The sequence below is a fragment of the Siniperca chuatsi genome, linkage group LG11 (assembly GCF_020085105.1).
Source record: "Siniperca chuatsi isolate FFG_IHB_CAS linkage group LG11, ASM2008510v1, whole genome shotgun sequence".
Classification (NCBI taxonomy): domain Eukaryota; kingdom Metazoa; phylum Chordata; class Actinopteri; order Centrarchiformes; family Sinipercidae; genus Siniperca; species Siniperca chuatsi.
The window spans coordinates 2,808,592-2,835,420 of record NC_058052.1 but is presented as its reverse complement, the minus strand read 5'-3'; the positions used below and the strand labels follow the sequence as shown (position 1 = coordinate 2,835,420).

Below are 26,829 nucleotides of genomic sequence, written 5' to 3'. Positions count from 1 at the left end.
ATCAATTAATTATGGCTATCAGAATTATCAAAGATAATCATAAATAACTTTAATGAATAAAGTCCTCGTGGGCACCACTCTTCTTAAAGAAGAGAAATGATAGCCAATTAATTGATTGAGTCTCATAAAATACAATAAACTATCAATCTGGAACTAACTGAAGCAGCCTTTAGCACCTATGCCCCAAAACTATGGAACACATTACCACTGCATATCCAACAATCAGATTCTGTGAGTGACTTTTAGAAAAAGCTCAAAACACACCTTAGATAAAAACCCTCGTCTTTATCAGACAGTTTTACCCATCTTATTTATGCTACTGTTCTATTTGATTCTGACTTAATTCATTGGTTGTATCCTTTAATTGTCTTGGGTTTTTTCCATGGCTCTCGGTCCTCTAATATTTTATTATATCTTTTATTATCTTCTATATTATATTTTATTATATATTTAGGGCCCAAGGAACCTATTGTTTTTATAGAGATTATTATTATTCTGCTCACATTTTTGAGGAGCTTAGGATGCTCGAAAACTCTTGAAATTTTGTACACATCTCACAACTGCCGTGGCCAGGGGGCTCTATAGCACCCCGAAACGCATGCCACAGTTGGGAAAAAGTTGCTTTGATCTTCATGAGATTTGGGTAGATCATTGCTCTCATCATAAATAACATATTTCATTGTTTTCCCAACAGGAAGTCAGCCATTGCGGATTTCCGGCGTCAATTTAAATTTTTTAAACAGGCCTTTAGGATGCTGAAAAAGTAACAAAACTTTGCACCCAGACTTGAACTGGTAAATACTTCAATTTGAATTCACTTTTGGGCTTGGGGATGGCACGTCGGCTCTATAGTGTCCCCTAATGACTTTTAGCCTTCAAAACGACTAGGGATAGCAGAAAACTCACCAATCTTGGCACACACATCAGAAGGAGAGTGTTTTGTTTTCTGGTATAGTCTGGGGCTTGGGTAAAATGACAAAATGGCTCGATAGCGCCCCCTACAAAATTTAAACGAAGCAGCCCCTGTGGTACGTTTTACCTAGATGTACGAAATGGAGCCATACCGTAAACCCAACAGGAAGTCAGCCATTTTGAATTTAACATGCCATTTTTCACCATTAAAAGGCTCCGTACTTTAACGAACTGCTCCTAGAGAATGAATCAGATCAACTTCAAATTTGGGCAGTGTAATCTAAAGATCGTTGTGATGCTAAATTGGGAAGCTTTTTACGTTTTCTCAAGCAGTGTTATTTTGGCAATGCAGCGAGATCTGGGTTCCAAAATTAGTAACATTCCTTCCTCGTACCAAAATTTGTAATAGTGATACCTCAATACATGACAACATCGTGTATGATTAGTGCATGTTCTCTAGTGCAACATAGTGGACACAAGAAGTGATATTTAACTCGTTCACGCAGTGCCCAATGGTCTTGAAGAATCAGAGCGGTGTCAGCCGACCTCCAATCACAAGGCCACGGCTGTCGCTCTCCCTGAGGCATGCATGGAGACAAGGACCCGTTCAGCGCTACTTGCAGCTTTAATTTATCTTTTGTTGACACTCATAACAACTTTACAAGTATTATTTCTTCGTGTACCTCAATATGTTCTTATTTTTTATGTGTTTTTCTCATAGTCATGAATGACAGCTGAGCCCTGCTCATGATTGAGTCAGCCGGGTGTATGGGCGGGACCTCGATACCGCTGCTCCAACCCCCATTACTGCACAGACTCTGGCTCCAAATGACGTCACCAGCGCAAGATGGCAGCTCCCATATCGAGGATATTTTGGCTTCATTTTTGTACAGTGGGAGGAAGTGGCAACGCCTCGTCCATCTTTATATACAGTCTATAGTTTTTTTGTGAATTCACTTTAAGCTGCATTTTATGTATGAAAGGTGCTATATAAATTAAATGTATTATTATTATTGTGTCCCACACTACCAGAGGACAGCTGGGTCTATTATGCTGTAAGTGTCAGTATCATTATGGGACATCATTACCCTCTAATGGGTAGAAAATCTTACATGCACGACATTTAAAGCAGCATTTATTATTTTTGGGTCACATGTAACTATTGTTATAGGGAGCATGTTTGCAGGCAGTTTGTCTCCACTTAATTATTATGAGTCCAATATTCACTTTCCTTTTAGTTCTCTTTGGTCTCCACCAATTCCTGAGAAAAATATCTGGCTCTTTATCTGCTAAATTCTCCAGTATGTTCACCAGCTAGTTGCTAACTGTGACTGTCTGCTGTTTGGTGCTGAGCAGGTAGTGTACAATGGGTTTATCAGAGCTTTCTCACTGAAAACAGTTACCTGCTGCTGCTGGGTGTTAATTATAGTTCATCTCAACATGGAACACCTTTCACATTACACCTAGCTCCATAGATCCATTGTAAATATAAAAATTATTGATTAATGCAGCTTTAACTACCATTTCCCTCTTATTTTAAGGGGTTGATGTACCAGCCTCTTCTCCTCTATGAACCAGCCTCTTCTGCTCCATGCAATGTATTGATTCACTACACTGAACATAGTGCTTGTGTATGAAAAAGCCGTGCACAGCCTCATTACAGATTTATGCTTGGACACTACCACCTTTGGAATCTATGGAGCCTGGGCAGATCAATCAGGAAGTGGATGAAATTAGCATAGGAGTCCTCTGTTATATTGAGACAAAGCACCAAATTAAATGCAGATGAGATCGCTTCCTTAAACTTAGCTACAGCATTATCAGTTAGACATCTAGAGTAGGAGTTTTGCCTAATGGCGTGTAGTCCAGTAATAGGAGTTCAAAAGTTATTAAATAATGGGCCGATAATGAATGATTCTGTGGAAACACTATTAAATGTTCAATTTCAATGCCATATACCAGAACAAGGTCGAGGGTGTGGTTAAAACAGTGAGTAGGTTTATATACACTCTGACAAAAGCCAATCAAATCTAATCATGAGAAAAACGCAGTACTAAGGCCATCATTTTCAACGTCCACATGAATGTTGAAATCACCTACAATAATTCCTTTATATGTTTTAAGGACCAAATCTGATAAAAACTCTGAGAATTTAGATAAAAATTCAGAATAAGGACCAGGAGCGCGGTACACTATAACAAATAGAATTGGCTGTCGTGTTTTCCAGGTTGGGTGTGAAAGACTAAGAACAAGGCTTTCGAATGAGTTATAATTTAGTTTAGGTTTAGCGTTGATTAATAGGCTTGAGTCGAAGATGGCTGCAACTCAACCTCCTTGGCCAGTGCCTCGAGGAATGTGAGTATTAATATGACTGGGCGGAGTGGATTCATTTAGGCTAACATATTCTTCATGACCCAGCCAGGTTTCAGTAAGACAAAATATGTCAATATGATACTCTGTCATCTAAAGCTGTACTAGTGAACGGTTGAATATCAGAGATCTGATGTTTAAGAGTTCACATTTAATTCTCCTATTTTGTTGTGCTATTTCAGCGTTTTTGTTTAGGTTTTTATGTATAACTCGTCTTCTGTTAAGTTTTGATTTTTGTGGTGGTCAGGGGGCAGACACCGTCACTAAGGAGTTTTGGGTGGGTAACTCTGCCTCCTGGTCTCAACTCTGAATTGTCATGGTTTAGGTCCATTAATAAACAGATTTCTAGATATGAGAGCTGCTCCATCCAAAGTGGGATGAATGCCGTCTCTCCTAATCAGACCAGGTCTTCCCCAAAAAGTCCACCAATTATCTACAAAGCCCACACCGTTTGCTTGGACACCACCTCGACAGCCAGCGGCGGAATGAAGACAGGCAGCTAAACATGTCATCACTGGTCAGGTTTGGCAGGGGCCCAGAGAAAACTACGGAGACTGTTTAGATTGTTGAGGCAGCAAAATTAGTTGTATTTGAATAAAAGTGGAAAGGGATAACAATCCAGTTTTTTTCATTACACTTCTAATTTTAGGATAATATCATAATAATGTTAAAATAAGTGTTCTTCAATAAATACTGCAGCAAGAGGCAATTCCCACACTGGGTCTCAAACCTCAGTCTCCTACTCATCCATCAACTATGCTAACCACTTAACCATGCCTCAGCTCAGTCAGGTACATTTCATAGTACATGTAGCATATCGTATAGCATAATAAGTGCATGTAACAGTATTTTGATCTAATATGAAATCTACATATCCACAGTAACAGTATAAGCGGTGATATTGTGGAGGTTGTGGAAATAAGAGATGAGCAGCTTCTCTTTCTGACTACACCTCTGTGTGTCATCTATACACAACAACATGGTGCTGATACAAATTCCACTTAAAAAACAGCTGGCTCTGCTGTTGCCATGGCTACCTACAGACGCCTCGAAGTGTGCAAATCAACATGAAACAGGCTGATTCCAAATGTCTGGACTTCCTCCCATCCATTGCTAGCAGCAAATGTGGATGGCAGGGCACGGTGCGGTTCCTCCTCTAGTTTGGACCATTCACACTGCTCTGCCAAACTCTCTGTGCTCTTTAGTAGGCAGCTCCCTCTGCTGTCCGTAAGGTGCCTCTGCTCCCCAGCCGTTTCAAACCCTCCCTCTAGCCTTTGGGCAATGCCTCCTCAGTTAAATACAGCTTGAAAAGTCAAATGCAAAATGACAAACACCTAATGGGAAATGAAAAAGATGAAATTTAAAATGTCAAATGGAAAAGATAAAATTTAAAATGCAAAAAAAGATTTAGTTTTTTCTATTTAAGCTTTTAATTTAATTATTTCCATTTAACCTTTTCCATTTCCCATTTGTTTCATATTTGATGTTTCCCTGTGCATATTTCCATTGTCATTTTCAATTTCATCTTTCTTCAGCTTTCAGTTTGAGCATTTAAGCATTAAGCGTTTGCATTTTAAATTTCACTTTTTTCATCATCACTTTACATTTTCAAATAAATTAGCTTTTTCCTCCATAGATATGTAACCCATAAAAAACATAGGGCTATTAAAACCCTATATATCATTTAGAGGTGTAGTTACATGTTGTTCCCAAAGGGGAGTGCAATACACTAACTTCATTTCACTTCCACTTGGGATTTCACTTCCGCTCTAGTCTTGAAAATGTGCTGCGAACCGACTAAACAAATCTTGGTATGACAGAATAGTCTTAAAATTGTGTTTATTTCCATATATCAACGCTAATAAGCTGTTCTTTTATCAGAGTGCCAATTGAACTTGAGGTGGACAGCTTCTGTCAAGTTATTAGAGTTTGAAACTCCAGTGAGTTTAAGCACGTTTTTTTGCTAGTATGTTTCTAGCCACTGTGAGGAGAGAATATACCACACTTGCTGTTCAAGTTCAAAAGTTATAAAAAAACAATCGGGTTATGAGAATGTTGTCTAATGTTTCCAGTGTACCTTGGTGCATATTGTATCATTGTATTAATGTTCTAAAAAGTTTGCTAAACTAATTGCTAGCTTTGGTTAGTGGAACAGCTGATAGCATGGTGAAGCAATAAAAGTCCATTGCACTTACTCTGTTGATTTTAAAGCCATTTGGTTTTAGTGGGGTTAACACACTTTAATGGTTTGCAGTAAATTAGTAGTGATAATTCAATTCATATTAATGTGGAACATATTAAAATGGTGTATGAAAAGAGTTAAAAAGGGATATGTTTCAGGTAAAAAGTGAAGGTAAATAATTAATTTTTTAATGAAATACCAATTGTTGTTGTGATATATGGTAATTCATTTCATTATAAGATATTCTAAATGAAAAAAAGAAGTTAATGAGGTCTCATGTTACTAACTCTACATCTTCTCTCTCCTGTAGTTTTGTGCTTTCTCGTCTCTCTCCTCTCGCCTTCTGTCGCTTTCAGCAGGTATTTCTGCCTCCGGAGCTGCAGAGTCTGGATTTATGATTGCGGGCCTCCTATTGCCCCCATGTTTCTGCTCAAACAACCGCTACTACAATAATTATTTGTCTTATTACTATTATTATCATTGTTATTCCTATTATTATTATTATTATTATTATTATTACTACTATTACTATAATTATTTTATTAATATTAATACTACCAAAACCATTTCAATATTACCGGCAGCAGCAGATGGCTGCCCACCGTGAGTCTGGTTCTGCTCAAGGTTTCTGCCTCGTAAAAGGAAGTTTTTCCTTGCCACTGTTGCCAAGTGCTTGCTCTTAGTGGGAATTGTTGGGTCTCTGTAAATAAGAGTACGGTCTAGACCTGCTCTATAGGAAAAGTGTAATGAGATAACTTCTCTTAGGAATTGGCGCTATATAAATAAAATTTAATTGAAAATAAATTGAAAATGTTAGAAATAGAAGGAGAACAGAATAACTATTCTTACTATTGTAGAAAAGGTTTCAGTCGTAGTCATCTGGACACTGTTTTCAGAATCAAGACGTTTCGGCTCCCATCCGGAAGTCATTCTCAATTGTGGCACCACAATGGCCTCTGTGAGCCTCATGGAGAGGACATTGATGGGCTTACTGAGTGCATCTCTGGCTACATTAACTTCTGTGTGGACTGCAATGTCCCAACTAAGATGGTCCATTGTTACCCAAATAACAAACCGTGGGTTACAAAGGACATCAAAGACATCCTGAATGCCAAGAGGAAGGCCTTTACTGATGGTAATAGGGAGGAGGTGAGGGCAATCCAGGCTGACCTGAGTGGAAACTCCAGCAGAACACCATGAGAGAGGTCTGGAGCGCCATGAAGACCATCACTGGCTTCAGACCGACTGGCAGCAGAGGAGTTGAAGGCAGCTTGGACAGGGCCAACAAACTTAATCTGTTCTTTAACAGATTCAACACACCGGCTCCTGCTCATCCCCCTCCAACTCAGCTGCTGTCGGACCTCAAGCTCCTCTGAGTCCTGGGAGAGTCCTATTCCCCCCTCAACTGGCATTCAGGCTAACAGCCCTCTTTACACTGATGACTCCCCCCCCCCCGCCTGTAACCTCTGCTGTGTGCCTGACTACTAACCAGGTGAGAGGACAGCTGATGAAACTCCACTCAAACAAAGCTGCAGGCCCCGATGGCGTTTGCCCAGGAGTGCTAAAAGCCTGTGCCCCCCAGCTATGTGGAGTCCTTCAACATGTCTTCAACCTGAGCCTGAGTCTTCAAAGGGTCCCTGTTCTGTGGAAGACATCTTGCCCTGTTCCTGTGCCGAAGACGCCGCGTCCCGGTAGCTCCAAGGACTACAGACCGGTGGCACTGACCTCCCACATAATGAAGACCCTGGAGAGACTGGTGCTGGAACAGCTGCGGCCCATGGTCAGACCCCTCCTGGACCCCCTTCAGTTCGCCTACCAGCCCCGGCTGGGAGTTGAGGATGCCATCATCTTCCTGCTGAACTGCATCCACACCCACCTGGACAAGCCGGCAAGCATGGTGAGGATAATGTTTTTTGACTTCTCCAGTGCTTTCAACACCATCCGGTCAGCCCTGCTGGGTGAGAAGCTGGCAGCGATGCAGGTGGTTGCCCCCTCGTGTCCTGGATTGTTGACTACCTGACTGGCAGACCACAGCATGTGCGTCTGCAGCACTGTGTGTCGGACAGCGTGGCCAGCAACAACCCTTCCTCTTCACCATCTACACCACGGACTTCAGCCACCACACAGAGTCCTGCCACCTTCAGAAGTTTTCTGATGACTCTGCTGTGGTGGGATGTATCAGCGGTGGTGATGAGACTGAGTACAGGGCTGTGGTGGGTAACTTTGTCTCATGGTGTGAGCAGAACCATCTGCAGCTCAATGTGACAAAGTCTAAGGAGCTGGTTGTAGACCTACGAAGGGCCAAGGCACCAATGACCCCTGTCTCCATTCAGGGGGTCAGTGTGGACATTGTAGAGGATGACAAGTACCTGGGAGTACACATGGACAATAAACTGGACTGGGCTAAGAACACTCAAGCTCTTTACAGGAAGGGCCAGAGCTGCCACTATTTTATGAGGAGGCTGAGGTCCTTCAACATCTGCCGGACAATGCTGAAGATGTTTTATGAGTCTGTGGTGACCAGTGCTATCCTGTACTCTGTTGCATGCTGGGACAGTAGGTTGAGGGTAGCGCACGCTAACACACTCAACAAACTGATCCATAAGGCCGGTGACATTGTTGGGGTGGAGCTGGACTCTCTGTCTGTGGTGTCAGAGAGGACAATGCTGGCCAAACTACATGCCATCTTGGACAGTGTCTCCCACCCACTCCATGACGTGCTGGTCAAACAAAGGAGTACCTTCAGCGGAAGACTCATCCCCCCAAAATGCACCACAGAGCGCCACAGGAAGTCATTCCTGCCTGTGGCCATCAAACTCTTTAACTCCTCCCTCTAAGTGTTAGTCTATATGACCCTAAGTCATTAAACTGGACATTGATCATTAACATCACTATACTATACACAATACTTGACATAATTGTGCAATATTCTGTGTTAATACTGCTGTGCAATATACTCTTTTCAGTTTAAAATTCCCTAACTATTGATATTTATTCATAATTCTATTACTGCTGTACAATATCCTCAATCTCATTATAATCTTAATAAGCTACACTTAACTTGACAGTTCATGCACTATTACTTTATACCGTATTATTATCATCAACTGGTAAACCCACTTTGTACTTCACACTTATTTTAGTTTATACTTATACCCACTTGGTACGTAATTTATCTGACCTGTATTATAGTGGGTTTTTTTTTTACTTAGTACTTCTATTCCTGCGTGCACTGATGTGATAGTGAGCTGCTGTAACAAAAGAGTTTCCCCTCTGGGATCAGTAAAGTATTTCTGATTCTGATAATGTATGAAAGATATGAAATGTTTTAAGGTCTGTTGAAAAGCTGAGACTAAACTGCAATGCTGGCTTTAAAAGTTGAATAGTACTAATAATGTATGAAAGAAGCCCTGCGACGAGTTGGCCACTGTCCAGGGTGTACCCTGCCTAAGGCCCAAAGTCACTGGGATAGGCTCCAGTCACCCGCGACCCCTAACGGGACCAAGCGGTAGAAAATGGATGGATGGATGGATGTATGAAAGATGTGCAACATCTTAAGGTTTGAATGGAGGTCTTCACCATCTTGGGCTTTTATTTTGAATATCTGAAATTACACTGTGTGTGTGTGTGTGTGTGTGTGTGTGTGTTTCTGTGTGTGAGACAGAGGTAGATTTGAATTGTAAATTAGGATTTTTTGTTTCTGTCCAGTTTGAATGATGTGTGTTTTCTGCGAGGTAAAAGTACTGTTTTTCTGGACTCTTTAAAATATAGAAACTCACAGGTCACTAGTTAAACACTCCCATCATCACTGTATTTGAGGTTCATAGACCAAAACACACACACACACACACACACACACACACACGTGGTGATTGTAGCACCCTGAGAGAGTGGAGAGGCAGACAACAACTTAGACAGGTCAGACAATTCATTTAATGGAGACCTCTCATTTTCCTGCTTCTAGCTCAAAGACCTTAACTCCTATCACCTAACTAAAAATACAATAAAAGAGAGGAGAACCTGCTACAGACGCAGTGTGAGATTTGCGTGTGTAGTGTCAGAAATGTGGGAATGAGAGCAGGTTAGAAATCTCCCTTATTCTTGATGTATAAATTATGCATGAAGAGTGAAAATTGTGGGAAGTTGAAGAGAAGAGTTTACATTTTTTTTACAGATCAGATATTTTAATGTTTGAATGAAGTTTCTATGTTGAAAAATGTGGAAGTAGTTAAGTTGCAAATAAATGGGCGAAATAATAATAATAATAATAATTAAATAATAAAGATGCTTTCAGCATTCACACCCAATAATAATTAAGATTTTTTGTAGAAGAACATACAACTACCAACTACAAGTACTTTCAAACTGCTAGGAATAGTTCAACATTTTGGTAAATGTGCTTAATAATCTCATATCATGGTTAACTTAGCCTCTTAGCATAACAACTGGAACTGCTAACCTGACCTGTCTAAACTGAAAAAAGCCTACAAACACCTATAAGCTCACTAAATAACATGCTGTATCTCACTTGTATAATTTGTCTGCAAACTGAAATGGTGGCTGGAACTACAGTGGTGTGAAAAAGTGTTTGCCCCCTTCGTGATTTCTTATTTTTTTTGCATGTTTGTCATACTTAAATGTTTCAGATCACCAAACAAATTTAAATATTAGTCAAAGATTACACAAGTAAACACAAAATGCAGTTTTTAAATTAAGGTTATTATTAAGGGAAAACAAAATCCAAACCTACATGGCCCTGTATGAAAAAGTGATTGCCACCTAAACCTAATAACTGGTTGGGCCACCCTTAGCAGCAACAACTGCAATCAAGCGTTTGCGATAACTTTTTCACACCACTGTATATCTTGGGGAACAACAGCTGGGTGCAATAACTGTGCACAGCTTCCTGGAGAGAGGTTGCCAGGTTTGGCACCATTGCAATAAGTCTGCACCAAAACCTGTGCCCACAGAACATATCTGGCAGTCTGCATTATAGGAGACGTACAGAAGTGCTGGGCAGATGCATAAACTATTGTTTGCCAAGAAATAGTTCCAGCATGTAATTCCCCTAAAACCACAAATTGTTGTTTTTACATTTCTGTTTGTGTACAGATTAAATGAATGAGATGTAACATGCTAATTAGTGATCTTTAGAGGTGTTGATAGGTGTATTTTTGAACTTTAGACAGGCTGTTTCCCCCTGCTTCCAGTCTTTATGCTAAACTAGGCTAACAACCTCCTGACTCCAGCTTGAAAAATAATCTACCCTCCATCTTATATGATACCTATATATCAGTTCAGGCTTTGGTCCCTGGTTTTCTGCATGTACTCACTTGCTCTTGCGCAGGGCGTGTTCCACACTGTGGCCCCTGAACTTCTTGTAGTAGTCAATGAAGGAGAAGGGCAGGTTAATATTGAGGGGGTTGGTTCTGTCAGGGGCTGCTGCCCTCTTCCGAGACTCAAATGCAATCATCAGGTCCACCCAGGCGGCCGGTCTCTTGATCTTAAATTGGTCGATGAAATCCTGGCCAAAGATCTTACACAGCAGCTTCTCAAATTCATAGTCAATTCCGATAGAGCCATAGGGACCACCTGGGAAAAGAGGAGATTATGACTGTCAATCAAATAAAAAGAAGATGTAACCTCAGCTGCATAAAGCAGAGAGAAAAAGTGTTATATGTCCTTTTACCTGAGGCCTTGTAGAGCTCCTTTAGATGTCCCTCTGGAAGACGGATCTGATGGACAGTCAGGTCCACTGTTCCTCCGCCACAGTCCACCACCACATAACGGTCACCTGCACAGAGAATACACAAAAATGGAACATATCTGACATGCAGCCACTACCTCTTATCTACCACAGCTCTGTTGTTTTTAGGAACATTCTCAAGGACGTGACTCTTTGTGACGCTTCAGCTTCTTGTACCAGGCAACAGAGAGTACTGCTGACCTACATTTCTGTAGCTGTATTGTCAGCAGCACAGTAGTGAGGTGATGAAAGAAAAGAAACTGGATTGGCTTTGGCAAAAACAAGATGGTTGACAGCAGCTGACAGTTTGGACATCAGATGAATGTGTTTCACTGTGTGAATCAAGGTCACACAAACTTTACTCCACAGCAACGTCTCATGTGGCAACTGCAGTGACCGCACCCCCTCACCCTTAAACAAACAATGGACTTTTAGCAATGACATTTCATGTAGGAAACCTCCCTGAAGGGGCCTCATGTCATTCCTGTTGAACTTGCATGATACATGAAGTTTGAATTGAAAGTCAGTGAAGGAAAATGAAGAGGAGTTATCCGTCTGGAAGTGAAAAAAGAAAGAGAAAGAGGATGAGGAAAAAATAAAGCAAGACAGTGGTAAGTGGAGCATATATGACAATTAAGTTGTATAACATTAAATAACTGTCTGAATGCTGTTATTTAGTCTAATGTTAGCCTTAACTATGGGGGAGACTAATGGCTTTTATTCTATCATGTTTTTTGTAAGTTAACCTAGCTAGCGGAGCTGGACCCGCATGCTGGAGTCTCCAGTCCTGGCCGTGACTGAGTCAAGTATGGCACTCGACTAACTTGCTAGCTAGCAGGCTGAAAGAAAGCGAATAAGCTACAGTACTGAAACTTCACACAACCATTCAACCCCGGGTAATGTTACCGAAATTAACGTTGTCAATGCCATCCCTAGAGTAGACCTTTGGTATGGGGCAATGGAGTGATTTGGAGGGAACTATTAGGCAATAGCTTTTTCTGTAACTTAACTGATGAAAGCTAAAGTGTCCAAGCTAAGCTATGAATGCTATGAAAGCTATGAATAATGAAAGCTATGGAGAACATTTAAAAGTTGAACTTGAGGAATTAATTCTATAGTGTGGAAGCATTTTGAATTAACTTCATTAACATGCTACTATAATAAGTATCATATAGACTACTATATCACTTTCTTATCTCACCTCAGGTTCCCACCCCTCCATCCAATGATGATAATGAAAACTGTAAGTTCAGTATTGGTAGATCTGTGGCACATTATTTATGGCACTATCAACAGATAATGTTCCATCTGCAACTTCAATCACAACATATAAGAAATCGTATCAAAATATCAAAATATATATTTTATATATATATATATATATATATATATATATATATATATATATATATATATATATTTTAAGAAGTCACACTGTCATTAGTTTTATTAAGATCACTGTAAATGAATGTGTTAGCTTTTGTTTATGTTCAAGTCTAGTGTATATTACTTATTATGAGGAGTACATTATGATTATACTTTCTCACTGTAACTCAAAATACATGCCTTTTTCACTCCTGTCAATCATGACGTGAAACCCCTTTTTATAGCATCAAATAACTTGTTAAAACCAAACTTATTAGAAACATGAACACTTAAACATACATCGACCTAGACTGCAGCCAGCCACCAGGGGGTGATTGAGATCTTTATATACGGTCATTGGCAAAGGCCAATGATTCGGGGCTTCCGGTGTAGCCAGCGAATATCTGGATAATGGATATCCGGGCCTAGACTTCCTCTTCCGTGCGCCGGTCATTGTTTACAGTCCGATTAGCAATTTCGGAACCCATCAGCTCTCGTCTGACGACGATTTGAATGCAGATACATTTTAAAAAAGCGAATAAAAAGCTAATCTCTAGAGTTCCGAGATTGATAAAAAGCGAAATCGTCGTCAGATGAGAGCCAATGGGTTCTGAGATTGCATTTCGGCCAATCCGTTCCGCCTCTTTTGCTCTCTACACGGACTGTTTACCTGCATGCAACCAAAACCCGCTCAAACGTGATTGGTCAATGCTACTCGGACTACAAAGGGAAACCAGAGCCCTTCCGATACCAAAATCTTGTCCCTTGCCTACAGATTCTGCATTCATATGCAGATATCTGTTTATAGAGATTATTACCACTCTGTCTGCAACTCACAGCGTGAGAGTGGGTCCACTTTATTACTATCCCAGCGTACCCTGGTGTCGCATCAGCTGGGCGGAGTTGATTCGCCGTGAGGTTATCAGTTATAAAAAACGTGTGGCTTGAGAGTGTGGGAAAACTGTGAACCAGGACGTTAGTCTGTAAACTGTGGTGGATGATTACAGACAGTTTGGCTAAGAATTTTACTGTTCACCCTTGTTTTCTCTTCCAAATAAATTTGACTAACCTGGGAGTTTGTTTAAAACATTTCTGATCATCTGCCTGCTGGTGTGTCTGACCTATTTTTAGCAACGTGGGAGGTAAAGTAGAGACACGCATGGCCTCTGTACATTGAATTTTAGCTAAGTAATAAAATAATACACATTATTTAAAACCATAACCTTTGATGCCTTTCTGTAAATATTACATTTTATACAGATCTTTAGATTGTTACAGTTCCCCCCAAAAACCCACATGCTCTATTTCTATCTAAATCAAAAATCTAAAGCTAGTACCTAATATGACAGATTGGCAGCATAGGAAATGGCAAAAGCATTTACCCTAGAAGAAGAAGGAAAGGTAATCATAACAGATTAGTAAAAGAAGAGAAAGACTCTACCTTCTTCCAGCTCCGACCAAAGCTCCCCTATGACATTTTCCACCAAAAAGGTGCGGCTCTGCCGGTTGCGCCGAACATGCTCCTTAGCTGGTTGTTAACAGAGAGAGAATGTTCTGGTGAGTGTGATGAAGGCGTGAAGCTCTGCTGTGTGGCTCATATATAGTGGTGTGTGAGGCAAGCGGCAGGCTGAGATGCACATGTATCCACACTGTGTGCAAGTCTGATTCCTATAGAATTTAGATCAAAGTTATTCAATCTGTGATATATATTTTCAAGAACTGATGAATTTAATGAATAGATAATCTGCCTGTTCAACACATATATATGTGTATGAGTATATACAACTATAAAGATGCAGTCAAAGCCTCTAGGACTATCTGTTGCTCACAGTGTGAACATGCAGTGAAAGTGACAGGTTTAAAACTTGAAACAGAACATCAAGACACTGGCAGGTGCTGCCACTCTGAGCATTAATCAAGAACCTTATTGTGTTTATCGCACCTTAATTTAGTCTGACTGAAATGATACATCTGACTTTCTAAAGAAAACCATGCCAAGAACCCAGCAGGTTCATAATTCTACATTCATGCATGGGAAAGAAAAAGCATAAAGGCAATGTTACAAAAAGTCTTTGTAGTTTACTTAAAGTCTGATGAGAAAAACAATCAGTTAAACAAGTAAACATGTTTCTGCATCAGTGGTTTTGATTAAAAGAACATTTTCTACAAAAATGTATTATGTTTTTATTTATCTAACAACCACAGTATACTACTACAGGCTATTTAACCTGTAGTACAGTGAAACCAATGTGACCTGAGGTGTACTGGCTAATAGCAGGAAGACCTGGCACAAGTTAATGTCAGAGGGACATTTCCTCTTACACAGAGGAAACAATACAGAGAAGGAAGGACAACTCTCCAACTCTCATTAGCTTTGCAGAGCGCACGAGAGAGGTCTACAGTTAATATTACATCAGCCTAACAATCCAACAACATCATATGAATGCACAACAATTACCTCCCAAGACAGTTTTAAACAATGATTTTAAAGTTTTATTACAAAATGTTCTGTTGAATCTGAATTTAGTATTATTTCAATAATAGTCTGTCACAGCAAATCTATCACTATAAAATTAATACATACAGTGCGAAGCAGTATCAGCCAGGAAATGATTGTCTAATAAGAGACATTAAATGACAGATGTAACATTTGCAGTGAAACATATTAGGTAGAGGATGCTTAAGTGGGAATGTCAATTATGGGAAAGTCAAAAGTTGACTGTTCCCATTGAGTTGCCGACAACACCTAAATACTTGAGCTGAAAAAACTCTTATAACATTCTGGTACATTATTAAATATGGACTTAGGGACTTTGACTCACATCCTTGCTCAATGTAGCATTTTAACATACTCAGCTCAGACCAAAAGATTAACATACAGCATCCTTTAACAACCTTGGGGTCAGGACGCCATGTCGTATCGCCTAATATTCAAATAGGGTTGCAAGAATATAATAATAATAAAAAATAGAAATAGAATATTAATAAGTAAATATTAAGGTAATTTAAATCGTGGTCATTCATGGTGGTCACTTATTATGTGTTTTACATTTTTTTGCTAATAAAAAAATCACCCGTACCTCCTACGGAGCTGAAACTTTTTTAGCCCATCCACTGAATCGTGACAATACTTTGCCTCACTGCAGCCTATGTCCAATTCAGAAGTCCGTCACTCTATATATTTCAATATATGCAAAATCAATTAACATCTATATCTAGTCTTCATGCAAATGCTACCAAAATTTGCACAGACATTCTCTAGATGGTAGACATCAAGTGTTTCAAATTGTGTTCAGATCGGTCAAACGGTGAGGCTGCAGTAATATCCAATAGCTTGCAGTAATTTGTACTATATGCACAACATTTTCTTATTTGCCCAGTGTTGGATCAAAAATCGCCAAAATATCTGACAATACACCCGAAACCAGCAGAATGATGTGTGATTTTTGTCAGAATTCTTTTCAACATTTTGATTGTTGTAAGCATTTTAAGTTTAAACAGACAAAAACACCTGTCTTGCACACTTCATATCATTGCCTCAACTTGTGAGAAGGTGTGTGGAACCCATGTCTCTCCAACGGCCCAGTCAGTAAGTCACCACTTCTGGGGATACAACGGTTGAGGGTTAAAATCCTCATGCTGGCAAGTCATGCTTGCCAACAATGTGGCAATTCATGCATGTTGTGTGTTTACAAGTGCTCATTATTAAATGCATGTCCTGCGCACTTTAATATTATTGTATAATATTTAGATTGATTTTTAAATTCATTTAAAAATAGTCATCTTTTGCTGTCCACTAACAGTGTTTCTGCATAGCCAAGTGGTTTAAGATCTTGCCTGTTCGGTGCCCCTTTCTGATCCAGAGTTTGGGGGTTTGAACCCAGGAGCTGGCAATATGTTGTTAATTAAACTTACAGATTCTCTCTTACGTCAAACATTTTGCACACATTCTGGAAAACCTCCTGCCACTAATAATGCTCAAATTTCTGACCTAACATCTTAATTTTAGACAAATACATTTTTTATCAACAAAATGTGAATTTGTGCTCTACATGTCTGAGATCCTCTGCTGGCTCTGTGGTTAAACCCTAGTAATGGTCAGCTTTCCCTATTCTGGGTTTGCTACTGCCTCAGGGCCGTATGTTTATCATATACCATCATTAAATTCAACTCCCTCACTATTTAATATTATTATTTAGTGTTTAGATTGAAATGCATTTAAAAAAAAATAGTCATCTTGTGCTGTTTGCTAACAGTGTGTCTCAATAGTACAGTGTTTTAAGATATTGCCACATGTGTTCCCCTGTCAGATTCCAAGGTTGTGAGTTTGAATCCTGTTAAAGGCATGGTAACCAAATTCAGTAAAGTTGTACAGATGCTGAACAAGCTCATGGTGGGATTTGTTGGGTTTCTGTAAATAATATTATAAAGAGTACGGTCTAGACCTGCTCTATAGGAAAAGTGCAATGAGATAACTTCTGTTATGAATTGGTGCTATATAAATAAAATTTAATTTAATTGCCTCACCTTGTGGCCATTAGTAAAACACTACCATAGTACTTATTAACGGCCATATCTCTTCAATGTAATATTCCATGGTGACAAAATTCAGCAAAGTTGCAAACTGTAGCATTTGATACAATTTCGCCTGTAGGTAGTAGCGCGTTATTATTATTCTTCCATACATTTTTTGCTTTGCAACTACTTCTGCATACTTTCAGCTACAGAAACCATTTAAATATCAAAAGATTCAGCTCTTTAAGGACAAGTGTGCTTGTATTCAACTTTTTTCTACCTTTTCTACTTTTTAAAATATTAAGTTTTTTTTAATATAATGTATATTAATCTTCAAATCCTCCTCAAACATACTCCACTTTGAAATGTAACTAGTTCTGCAAACTTAACTACAGACATCACTTAAACTTTAAACTGATCACAAGACTTTCAGCTATTGTATTTTTTGCAATATCACAATTTATGTTTTATGCATTTTACAGTCCTTTTCACTTTATAATGAGTGTGTATTGGGTGAGCAAATGTAAAATTTGTATGCTCTTTAAGGACATTTATGTGTCTATTCAACTTTTCAACTTAACTTTTCTAACTCCCAATTCTACCAGTTTTACATTTCGGCTTCCATGTGTTTGAGCAGTCTAGTGCAATACATTTGAGCTTTCAGATTTTTCAGGCAAATTAATTTCAGATTTCTGCATTTTCAGCAATGCTTTGCAGTTTATTTCAACTGTCAGCATTCCCACACATTTTCAGCAGGAAATGCAATTTTTCTAGTTTAAAAAAATACTTTTTACAACTTTCTTAAGCAGTGTTACCAACTTTTATCAAAAAAATGCAAACTGTATGATGTTATGATGCACACTACTATAATGTTAATGTTTTTTAGGTTAATTGGCAGTTACTGTATTCGTAGGTGTGATAACTGACAGCTGGATAGACACTCTGATTTTGTTATAGTGCTGAAATTTCCTCCCAGGTCACTGCTGATGTCTTGCAACTCAACCCAGTTCAAAACATCAACGGTGAGCTGGGAGGAAATTTGGCACCTATAATAAAACCAGAGATATGAATTATTTATTATTGAACTTCCCAGTATTCCCAGTAAATCAAGATATGCTGTTTGCATAGGATAGAATCTCAGAAAAGAAGCCAAAGCAAGTTGAAATGTAATGGCTGGAAAGAAATAAAAAGTCACTGTGCCTTTGAACCCTCATGCATTTCCTGTCTGAATTTAAACAGAAAGCATGTTTACTATGACCTGGAGAAACTGTGGAAGAAACAACAGTAAACAGGAGGAAAAACTGTATGTTACAATGGCAATACTAATGCTGCCAAAGGAAGTGTTTAAAGAGAAACTAAATACACACACATTCAGAAAAATCTACTCAACAGGTGTGCATGATTAATAATCAATGAAGCGTGGAGTCAGAGATGATAAATAACGTATGAAAGCATTATCATGTTATTAAAACAATCAGCACCACTTGATGTCAGTGTTAATGGGACGTACCTTGGGTCATTCCACTCCCTGCATTGTCAGTGGGGCTGAAGCCGTTCTGGGTAGTCTGGGTGCCCAGGTCCACCATCTGGTGGAGGCGGAGCTTGCGGCAATAGATTGATGCTGCCTCAGGTTCTAAGGAGATGATAAGCTGCTCTGGGTTTTCACGGGACACCAGACCAGACTACACGAGGGCAGAATACAAACAGGAAAATACACTTTTAACGTTTAACATAAACTTTTGTTGTTTGAACTTCTTTTCCACGTGTTAGTCGGAATGGCGACGTGTTTTAAATGTCCACAATACTATGGCAGTCTATATCTGAAGTTGTCTAGGGTTTGTTTTAGACTTCTTTACACTTGTTTCTACTGCAACCACAAGAGACATTAGTTGTCTGAAGAAGTTCTGTTGCTCTTCTTGTCCATGTCTTGACTGATTTCTGAAACATGATAATGTCGTTTGAGTGTTCAGAGTTGTGTGGTATGAAAAGGTGATGCAGTGTGAACAACACAGTGGGACCTGTGTCCATGTTGACTCTGTTGTCCACTTGGCAAGCTATTGAGGTCCTGCAGTCATAACATCTGACATACTGGAGGGCAGAAAACATAGTATTCCCACCCCTGTATATTCATTAGTACTGAATGCAGAGGTAGTTAGTTTCACATGAAAGTATGTCAGGCATGTCATTATGCCAGACAAAGGCTCTGTGACCAGTGCTTTGCTGAGTAATAATGGTTTGCAGGGCTGTATAAAGTTGCTGTACAATGTCTACACAACCTGTGTAGCCAAAGCAGCATGTTAGCAGTGCAGCAGCAGCAGCTTTAGTGTTCTGTCACAGGATTTAGTGTAGGTCATCCACATTTTGGCAGCGCTCAGAGCCCAACACACAACCACTATAGTTTGTCCTCCTCACGTAGTTGACTATTTACATCACCTGTTTCCCCTCGCTCTTCTTCTTCCTCTACTCTGCCCACAATAAACAGCCACGTACTCTCTGCTGTCACTACCGCCCCCTTGTGGACTGATCATAGTGCTGCTATCTGGAGCCCGGATGCCTCTAGTGCCACCTTTAACATTCCTGTGGTAATTTCGGACAGGTCCTTAGTGCGAAACAGACACAACCGACACAGCGACAATAATAACTTAATAAAGATCCGGGCCAGAACCCGACCTCCAGTCTCAACATCAAATCTGAACCAGCACAGACTTTTTAAGATGGCTCTTCTGAATGTAAGATCCCTCTCTAACAAAATGTTTATTTTAAATGACTTTATCTCTTCCACTGAGTTAGACTTTATGTTTTTAACTGAATCCTGGCTACATCCTGGTGATCACAGTCAGCTGGCTGAATTGTGCCCTCCTGATTATGACTGCTTTAGTTGCCCTAGGGTCTGTGGTCGAGGTGGGGGCCTTGTTACTGTCTATAGGAAGCATTTTAAGTGTGACCTCATAGCTTGCAATGATTTTTCCTCCTTTGAAGTGCTCATGTTTAAACTTGGTGGCCCCCTCCCAGTCATATTTGCTATTATATATCGCCCCCCTAAACCAGCTGGCTCCTTCTTGTTGGAACTCCCTGAGTTTTTATCCAGTCTTGTGTTAAATTATGATAGAATTGTTCTTTGTGGTGACTTTAATATTCATGTTGATGACTCCTCCAATGCCCTTGCTGCTGATTTTTTAAATATCACTAACTCTTTCAATTTACAACAACATGTGTCTGGCCAAACTCATTCCCGTGGCCACACCTTAGACCTAGTCTTTACTTTGGGCCTGAAAACCCCATCTGTGGAAACCAGGGACATGTTTGTATCTGATCACCTATGCATTGTTTTCAATTGTGAATTAGAGGCTGCCAGTTCTGTCTTATCCCGCTCTAAGTACACACGCGTCCTTAATGAGCATAGTGCCTCAAAATTCTGTACACGGTTCAATCCTCCGGGCAGTGTGTTTCCCGATTCCTCCAACACCAACGATTTGGTTGATTATTTTAACTACCAGTGTTCTTCAACCTTAGATCTCATAGCTCCTCTTAAAAATAGACAAAACTCAAAGACTAGAAAACAGCCATGGTTAAATGACAGTATTGAAGCTGTAAAAAGAATTGCAGAAGAGCAGAACGCAGATGGAAGAAATCACGTCTCCAGGTCCACTTTGTGGCCATGAAAGAGTTATTACGCCTTTATAATAGGATGGTGAAGGATGCAAGAACATGCCATTTCTCTGCACTTATCTCTGCCCATCAGCACAACCCCAGATTCCTGTTTAAGACTGTGGATCAGTTAGTTAACCCTGCCTCTCCTTGTGCCCCTGCTGAGTGTGATGCTGATTGTGAAAAGTTTCTTTTGCACTTTGCTGGTAAGGTGGAGTTAATAAGATCTGATATCACCCCCAATCCTGCCTTTTTAGATGTGGATCACCCGCTCAGGGCTTCTTTGAGCAATTTTTCTGCTGTTACTCTGCCCAAACTCGCAGACATCATGTCTCTTATGAGAGTATCCTCCAGCCCTCTGGACAAAATCCCAACTAGGTTTCTATTGGAAGTTATGGATTGTATTGCGCCCCTTTTACAAATCATTTTTAACAGCTCGCTGTCTACTGGCTGCGTCCCTGATTTCTTTAAAACAGCTTGTGTCCAGCCAGTCTTAAAAACCTGGGCTTGATCCCACCCTCCTGGATAACTACCGCCCAATATCCAAATTGCCTTTTATTTCAAAGATTCTCGAAAAACTTGTATCTAAGCAGCTCCTTGCTGCTGTGGAAAACAATAATACCTTTGAAAAGTTCCAATCTGGCTTTCGTCAACACCACAGCACTGAGACAGCCCTTCTCAAAGTCACTAATGACCTTTTAATGAATGCAGACGCAGGCATGTGTTCAATTCTTGTGCTGTTGGACATAAGTGCTGCCTTTGATACAATTGATCATGGCATTCTTTTAGACATACTCAGGCACTGGGTGGGCATATCTGGAACTGCACTAGACTGGTTCGCATCTTATCTGTCCAATAGGAAATTCTGTGTTAGCATTAATAACTTCAAGTCATCCTTTTCCCATATCAAGTATGGTGTGCCTCAAGGTTCAATTCTGGGACCAATATTGTTCTCCTTATACATGCTTCCCTTGGGTGATGTAATCCGCAGACATGGTATTTCTTTTCATTGTTATGCGGATGACACACAGTTGTACCTCCCTGTCAAGCCCACTGACCTTAGTATGCTGAGTTCTCTGCAGGACTGCCTGTCTGACATAAAAATTGGATGTCGATAAATTTTCTTCAGCTCAACTCAAATAAAACTGAAATCCTTGTTATTGGGCCCCAACACATCACTAAACAAATACTGCCATCCACTGGTAACCTGTCACAACATATCAAGCCTGTTGCACGAAATCTTGGTGTCCTGTTTGATAGCAATTTATGTTTTGAGCAACATATCACTAAGCTTGTCCAATCATGTTTCTATCACCTCAGAAACATTGCAAAAATACGAGCTATTTTAAATCTTAGTGATGCAGAAACTGTTGTGCATGCTTTTATCTCCTCACGCCTTGATTATTGTAACAGCCTGTTCACTTGTCTTAATCAAAAGCTCTGACACGACTGCAGACTGTACAAAACTCAGCTGCTAGGCTGTTAACCAGGACCAAGAAGTATGACCACATAACACCTGTTTTAGCCTCTTTACACTGGCTCCCTGTTGGTTTTAGGATTGATTTTAAGATCTTGTTGATTACTTTTAAGGCTCTTCATGGCCTGGCCCCAGATTATATTTTAGACCTTGTAATCCCTTATGAACCTTCACGTAGTTTGAGATCTTCGGGCAGGGGTCTCCTGTCTGTTCCTGAGTCCAGGATGAAAACTAAGGGGGACAGAGCTTTTGCTATCAGGGCCCCGAGGCTCTGGAACAACTTGCCCGAAGAAATTAGGTTGTCTGAGTCAGTGTCTTCGTTTAAATCTCGTCTCAAAACACATTTTTATCTGAAAGCATATCCTGATTTTACGTGGACTGGCTGTTTATTTTACTGTTTATTTTATTGCTTTTCTGTATTTCATGTGTTTTATTTCTTTATATTTCGTCATTCACTGTGTTATTTTATTTTTCTTGTTGTGAAGCACTTTGTACTTTGTTTTGATAAGTGCTCTATAAATAAAGTTTTATTATTATTATTATTATTATTACATGTGTAAAATGGAAGAAAAAAAGACTTGAAGCGCGAGTAAAACGCGAGCTGTTATACAGCTGTCTACAGTGTATAGTATTCACTCCTATCTTAATCAATACAGACTGTATTGACAAGCTGTTAGTGTGCGACATGTTGACAGCTGCTAGTTAGTAATAATTCAGGTTTGATAGAGACAGACTGAAACACTGGAAACACATTTAAAATTGTCAGGTATATGTCTAATATCTTAAATTAATTTAATTAATTCATTTTAATTTAAGAACCTCAGTGCTAACCGAACTCTTCTACTGCAGCAGACAGCAGCCGCTGTCTCCCTCTCTTTGTGGCCTGCTAACAGCAGACACTGCAGAACTGAACTCTCTCTCCTACAGCAGTGACACGAGGGCCTGCTTAATATTCCTGCAACAATAGTTAGTGCCGACAGTTGCCACACACAGTCTGCAACAGCACAGATTTCTTCATTTGGAACCAACATTCTTCCCTGCCTGGCTAATCCAATGGGACTGCCAGATATTCACAGCAACTTCAAAGCAATTTCTTCCTTTACGGACTAGTAACGCAACCATTGAACACATAACTAGGTATAACATAGCATAGCAGAGTGCATGGCTAAGCACAGGACTGTGTTACTTTTGTGAATGTATCTGTATTGATTTGGTTCATTGAGTTTTATTATTGTTATTGCTTTTCACTGTAGGTTATTTTGGTAGCCACATGTTAAGTGATGTTGACACAGACACAGGGTCTTGCATGCAACTAACTATCCTCTTTTCTAACCTGGCACCATTTATTCTACACAGTTCATACATACACTTCAATCTGGCCCTTTAACAGAGCCACACTCTTATCTTTGATAATTCTGAAAGCCACAATTAATTGATTGCACCTACACAATTTGGTACCCCCTTTAACCATTGCAAGTCGCAACACAGATAAATGCAAAAAATTTGTGTTCTGATTAATAGCTGCTGGTGAGGAATGAGGCTTGTTTCAGAACCACAGACAGCTTTGTTTCAGTTTCTTCTTTCTTTCTTAGTTTATTGGTAGGCTCCTTTTAAAGTCCAATACAGCTGTACTGCTTTTACTGTTTGAGAAAGATAGAGGAGCCAGAGAAGAAATGGTGCTTGGTGTTAGGGATGGATCAAAAGAGAAAAGGGGTGAATAAAGTGCAAGAGTAAGGGCTGTGTGTTGTGTCATCGCCCCAGGAGAATTAACGGATGATGCGATCAGAGGAGGAGTGGTTACAGTGGGCTGCTGCTCATTCGTTTCTTCCCTCCCTCTGTCCTCCATGAACATCGAATCAAAGGATCCACATTGCCTGATGCTGAGTCACTGCAGACGCCCAGCATAGCAGAGTGCTCACTTTCTCTCTACCTCTGTTATACTCACATCTTCTCTCTGTCAGCTCGTTATACATCCCTGCCTCCTGCCCCACTGCAGATAACAGCTAAAAGCTCTCCTCCTTTTTTCTGTTACTGCCCTCATCTACATCCCCCCTCCTCTCTTCTTCCTCTTTTAGCATGCACACCAGGGATGTGATCAATACAAAAGGATTATATCAGGGAAGACAGCAGGGAAACAGGAATCTGAATCAGTCCGGAATTTGTGTTCAAAAACCTGAATGTATTAATTCGGTTTAAGATTTTAGAGCAAAATTTAAGACGTATTACAGTAATATTTTTGATGATAATTTGAAATAATTTCTACAACTGGAATCAAGAAATTAAAGGAAAAGTTCAACATTTTAGAAAATAAGCTTATTTGCATTCTTTCCAAGAGTTAGATGAGAGGACTGATCAATCTCATGTCTCTAATCAATATTTTTACATAATCAGTGGATCATATAACTATTTGTAATGTGAAAGGTGTCACCCACAGAGATTTATCACCAGCAGCTTTTTAGTGTCGTTCAAGCCACTGTACACTAGAGCGGAGTTCTGTCCCCAAGTGGCCACAAAAACAAAATAAAACTGACGTGGTTAGCCTAGCTTAGCATAAAGACTGAAAGGTAGCCTGGCACTGTCCTAAGCTAAAAAATACACCAACCAACAACTTTAAAGCTTACTAATTAACATGTCATATCTCGTTTGCTTAACCGACACACAGAAGTCAAACTTTTTACAGAAATGAACAAATGACAATATGTGGTTTTAGGTGGAGTTACATGTTAGAACTTTATCTTCTAACAACAGCTTGACGTCACAGTGAGGTTGCCAGGTTTGGTACCATGCCTGTACAGAGACCAAAACCAAAACCATATCATATCTCATAACCTCAGCTATAGCTGGAGACACTGCACAGAAGTGCTGGGCAGGTTAAACTGTTGTAAAAAATAGTTAAACCCTGTGTGTCATTTTTACATTTCTGTTGATGTATGGATTTAACACACAAGACACATTGTATAAATAACTTAGCTGTACAGGTGTTTGTAGGTGTACTTTTTAACTTTGAACAGGGCCAGCTGTTTTCTTCTGCCTCCAGTCTTTATGCTAAGCTAGGCTAACCATGTCCTGACTCCAGCTACGTACTTATTACACAGACATGAGAGATCAGAAAGAAGGCGAATAATCCCATTTTTCAAAGCAGGACATAATTTGATAAGTGACAGTAAGTCTGTGTAGTGTAGGGGAGACATGACCGGTTGTAGTTTGAAAAAAAAACTAAGATCACCTGGATTTAAGATATTATTATCCTTTTAAGACCTTATATTTGTACATTTAAATTTTTTTTCAAGATCAGCTGTTGAAGCTTTGACAAACATTTGCATTACTGCCTTTTAGTCTCTCAAATGTGAATGAGGTGTGGCAACAATTCAAAATTTGCAGGGCCATTTAAGCACATTTTACGTTGTCTTCTAGGCTTTCCTTCAAGCCATTTATGGCTGAGTTAATAAATGATACACTCATATCTCTGAACCACACATTTAACCATTGTTAAATGAGGGAGACACATTGAAAGTGCTCGAATACAAAAGTAGCTGGACATGTGAATCACATGTCTGTCATTCCAGCTGGCAAAAACTTTGGTCAACCTCCATGTGAAAGTATAAAACACTACAAATCGCTACAACTAAAGTAGCAACAGTCAAATTTTTATGATGACAGCACTGGTGTTTTTCACATTCCTTTGCACTGTTATATGTGGATTTTCTTCTATCTAGCTTATATTTAACAGCACTACTTGAATCTTAGTCATGCTCCTGGATGCCATTTTCATGAAGGACATGGGGCAGGATACCTTTGCAATTTTGGGGATTCAGTAGTGATAATTTTCAGTACAGCATCATGAAAGGATGGTTATCATATTCATACATGTTTGTGTAGCAGTCATTTACATCAGTTTTCTAATGTATGGGAATCTAATACTATCATATGAATCTCAGTGTTAAAGAGAAAAACAAAATACAAAAAAGGCTAGTTGGCTATTCAGGTTCATAATTTACAATAATGCAGGGGGGGATGTACAAGCCAGATTCATCAACCCCCCCCCAACATAAATTTCACACTAACGCACAATCACACATGCAGAGCCCTGGTTCCCCCACTCATTACACTTGACCTGTCACTTCTCTCTCCTCCTCCAACCTCTTGCCTCTTTCTTCACTGCAGGCAGCCACACCCAGATGACCACATACACTAATGGTCTGAGGAGACACACAGGTTTAAAATTCTCTGCTTGTGAGGACCCTCCATTGAGTGCAAGGATAAATGTAACCTGACCAAGCAGACAAAGGCATTATTTCTTGAGATTCTGTGATGAGACACCTATATGTGCTTCAAAATATACACATACACAGCATATACTATATATACTGTATATGATTAGTATTACTGATTGGTACTTGAGTGTTAAACACACCCTGCAAGCTAACCCAGTCAGGGGTTGTAGTTCGAACCTAACCTCTACTTGATCTGATTTTGAAAACCAACACTATTAATCCTTTGATAACCTGTATAGTATATCTACTGCAGGGCTACTTTAACAGAATTGGAAATCACCCTATATAAGTCCTTTGAATCCTAAACACTAATACATAAAAATAACTATGTCTCGCTACC

General features: G+C 39.7%; 1 protein-coding gene across 5 annotated transcripts in view; it reads right to left on the bottom strand.

The window, feature by feature from the left end:
* The window catches only part of hspa12a (heat shock protein 12A), an 86,318-nt gene that overhangs the window by 8,650 nt on the left and 50,839 nt on the right, over nucleotides 1-26,829 (bottom strand). For 4 of the 5 annotated variants that reach the window (XM_044214477.1, XM_044214478.1, XM_044214480.1 and 1 more), the window contains 4 exons: nucleotides 18,601-18,772; nucleotides 14,017-14,103; nucleotides 11,154-11,258; nucleotides 10,798-11,056 (listed from right to left, as the gene is read on the bottom strand). In XM_044214477.1, the coding sequence (XP_044070412.1) occupies nucleotides 10,798-11,056; nucleotides 11,154-11,258; nucleotides 14,017-14,103; nucleotides 18,601-18,772 (623 nt within the window). The remainder of the gene's footprint in view (nucleotides 1-10,797; nucleotides 11,057-11,153; nucleotides 11,259-14,016; nucleotides 14,104-18,600; nucleotides 18,773-26,829) is intronic. The other variant, XM_044214479.1, reaches the window with a different exon arrangement.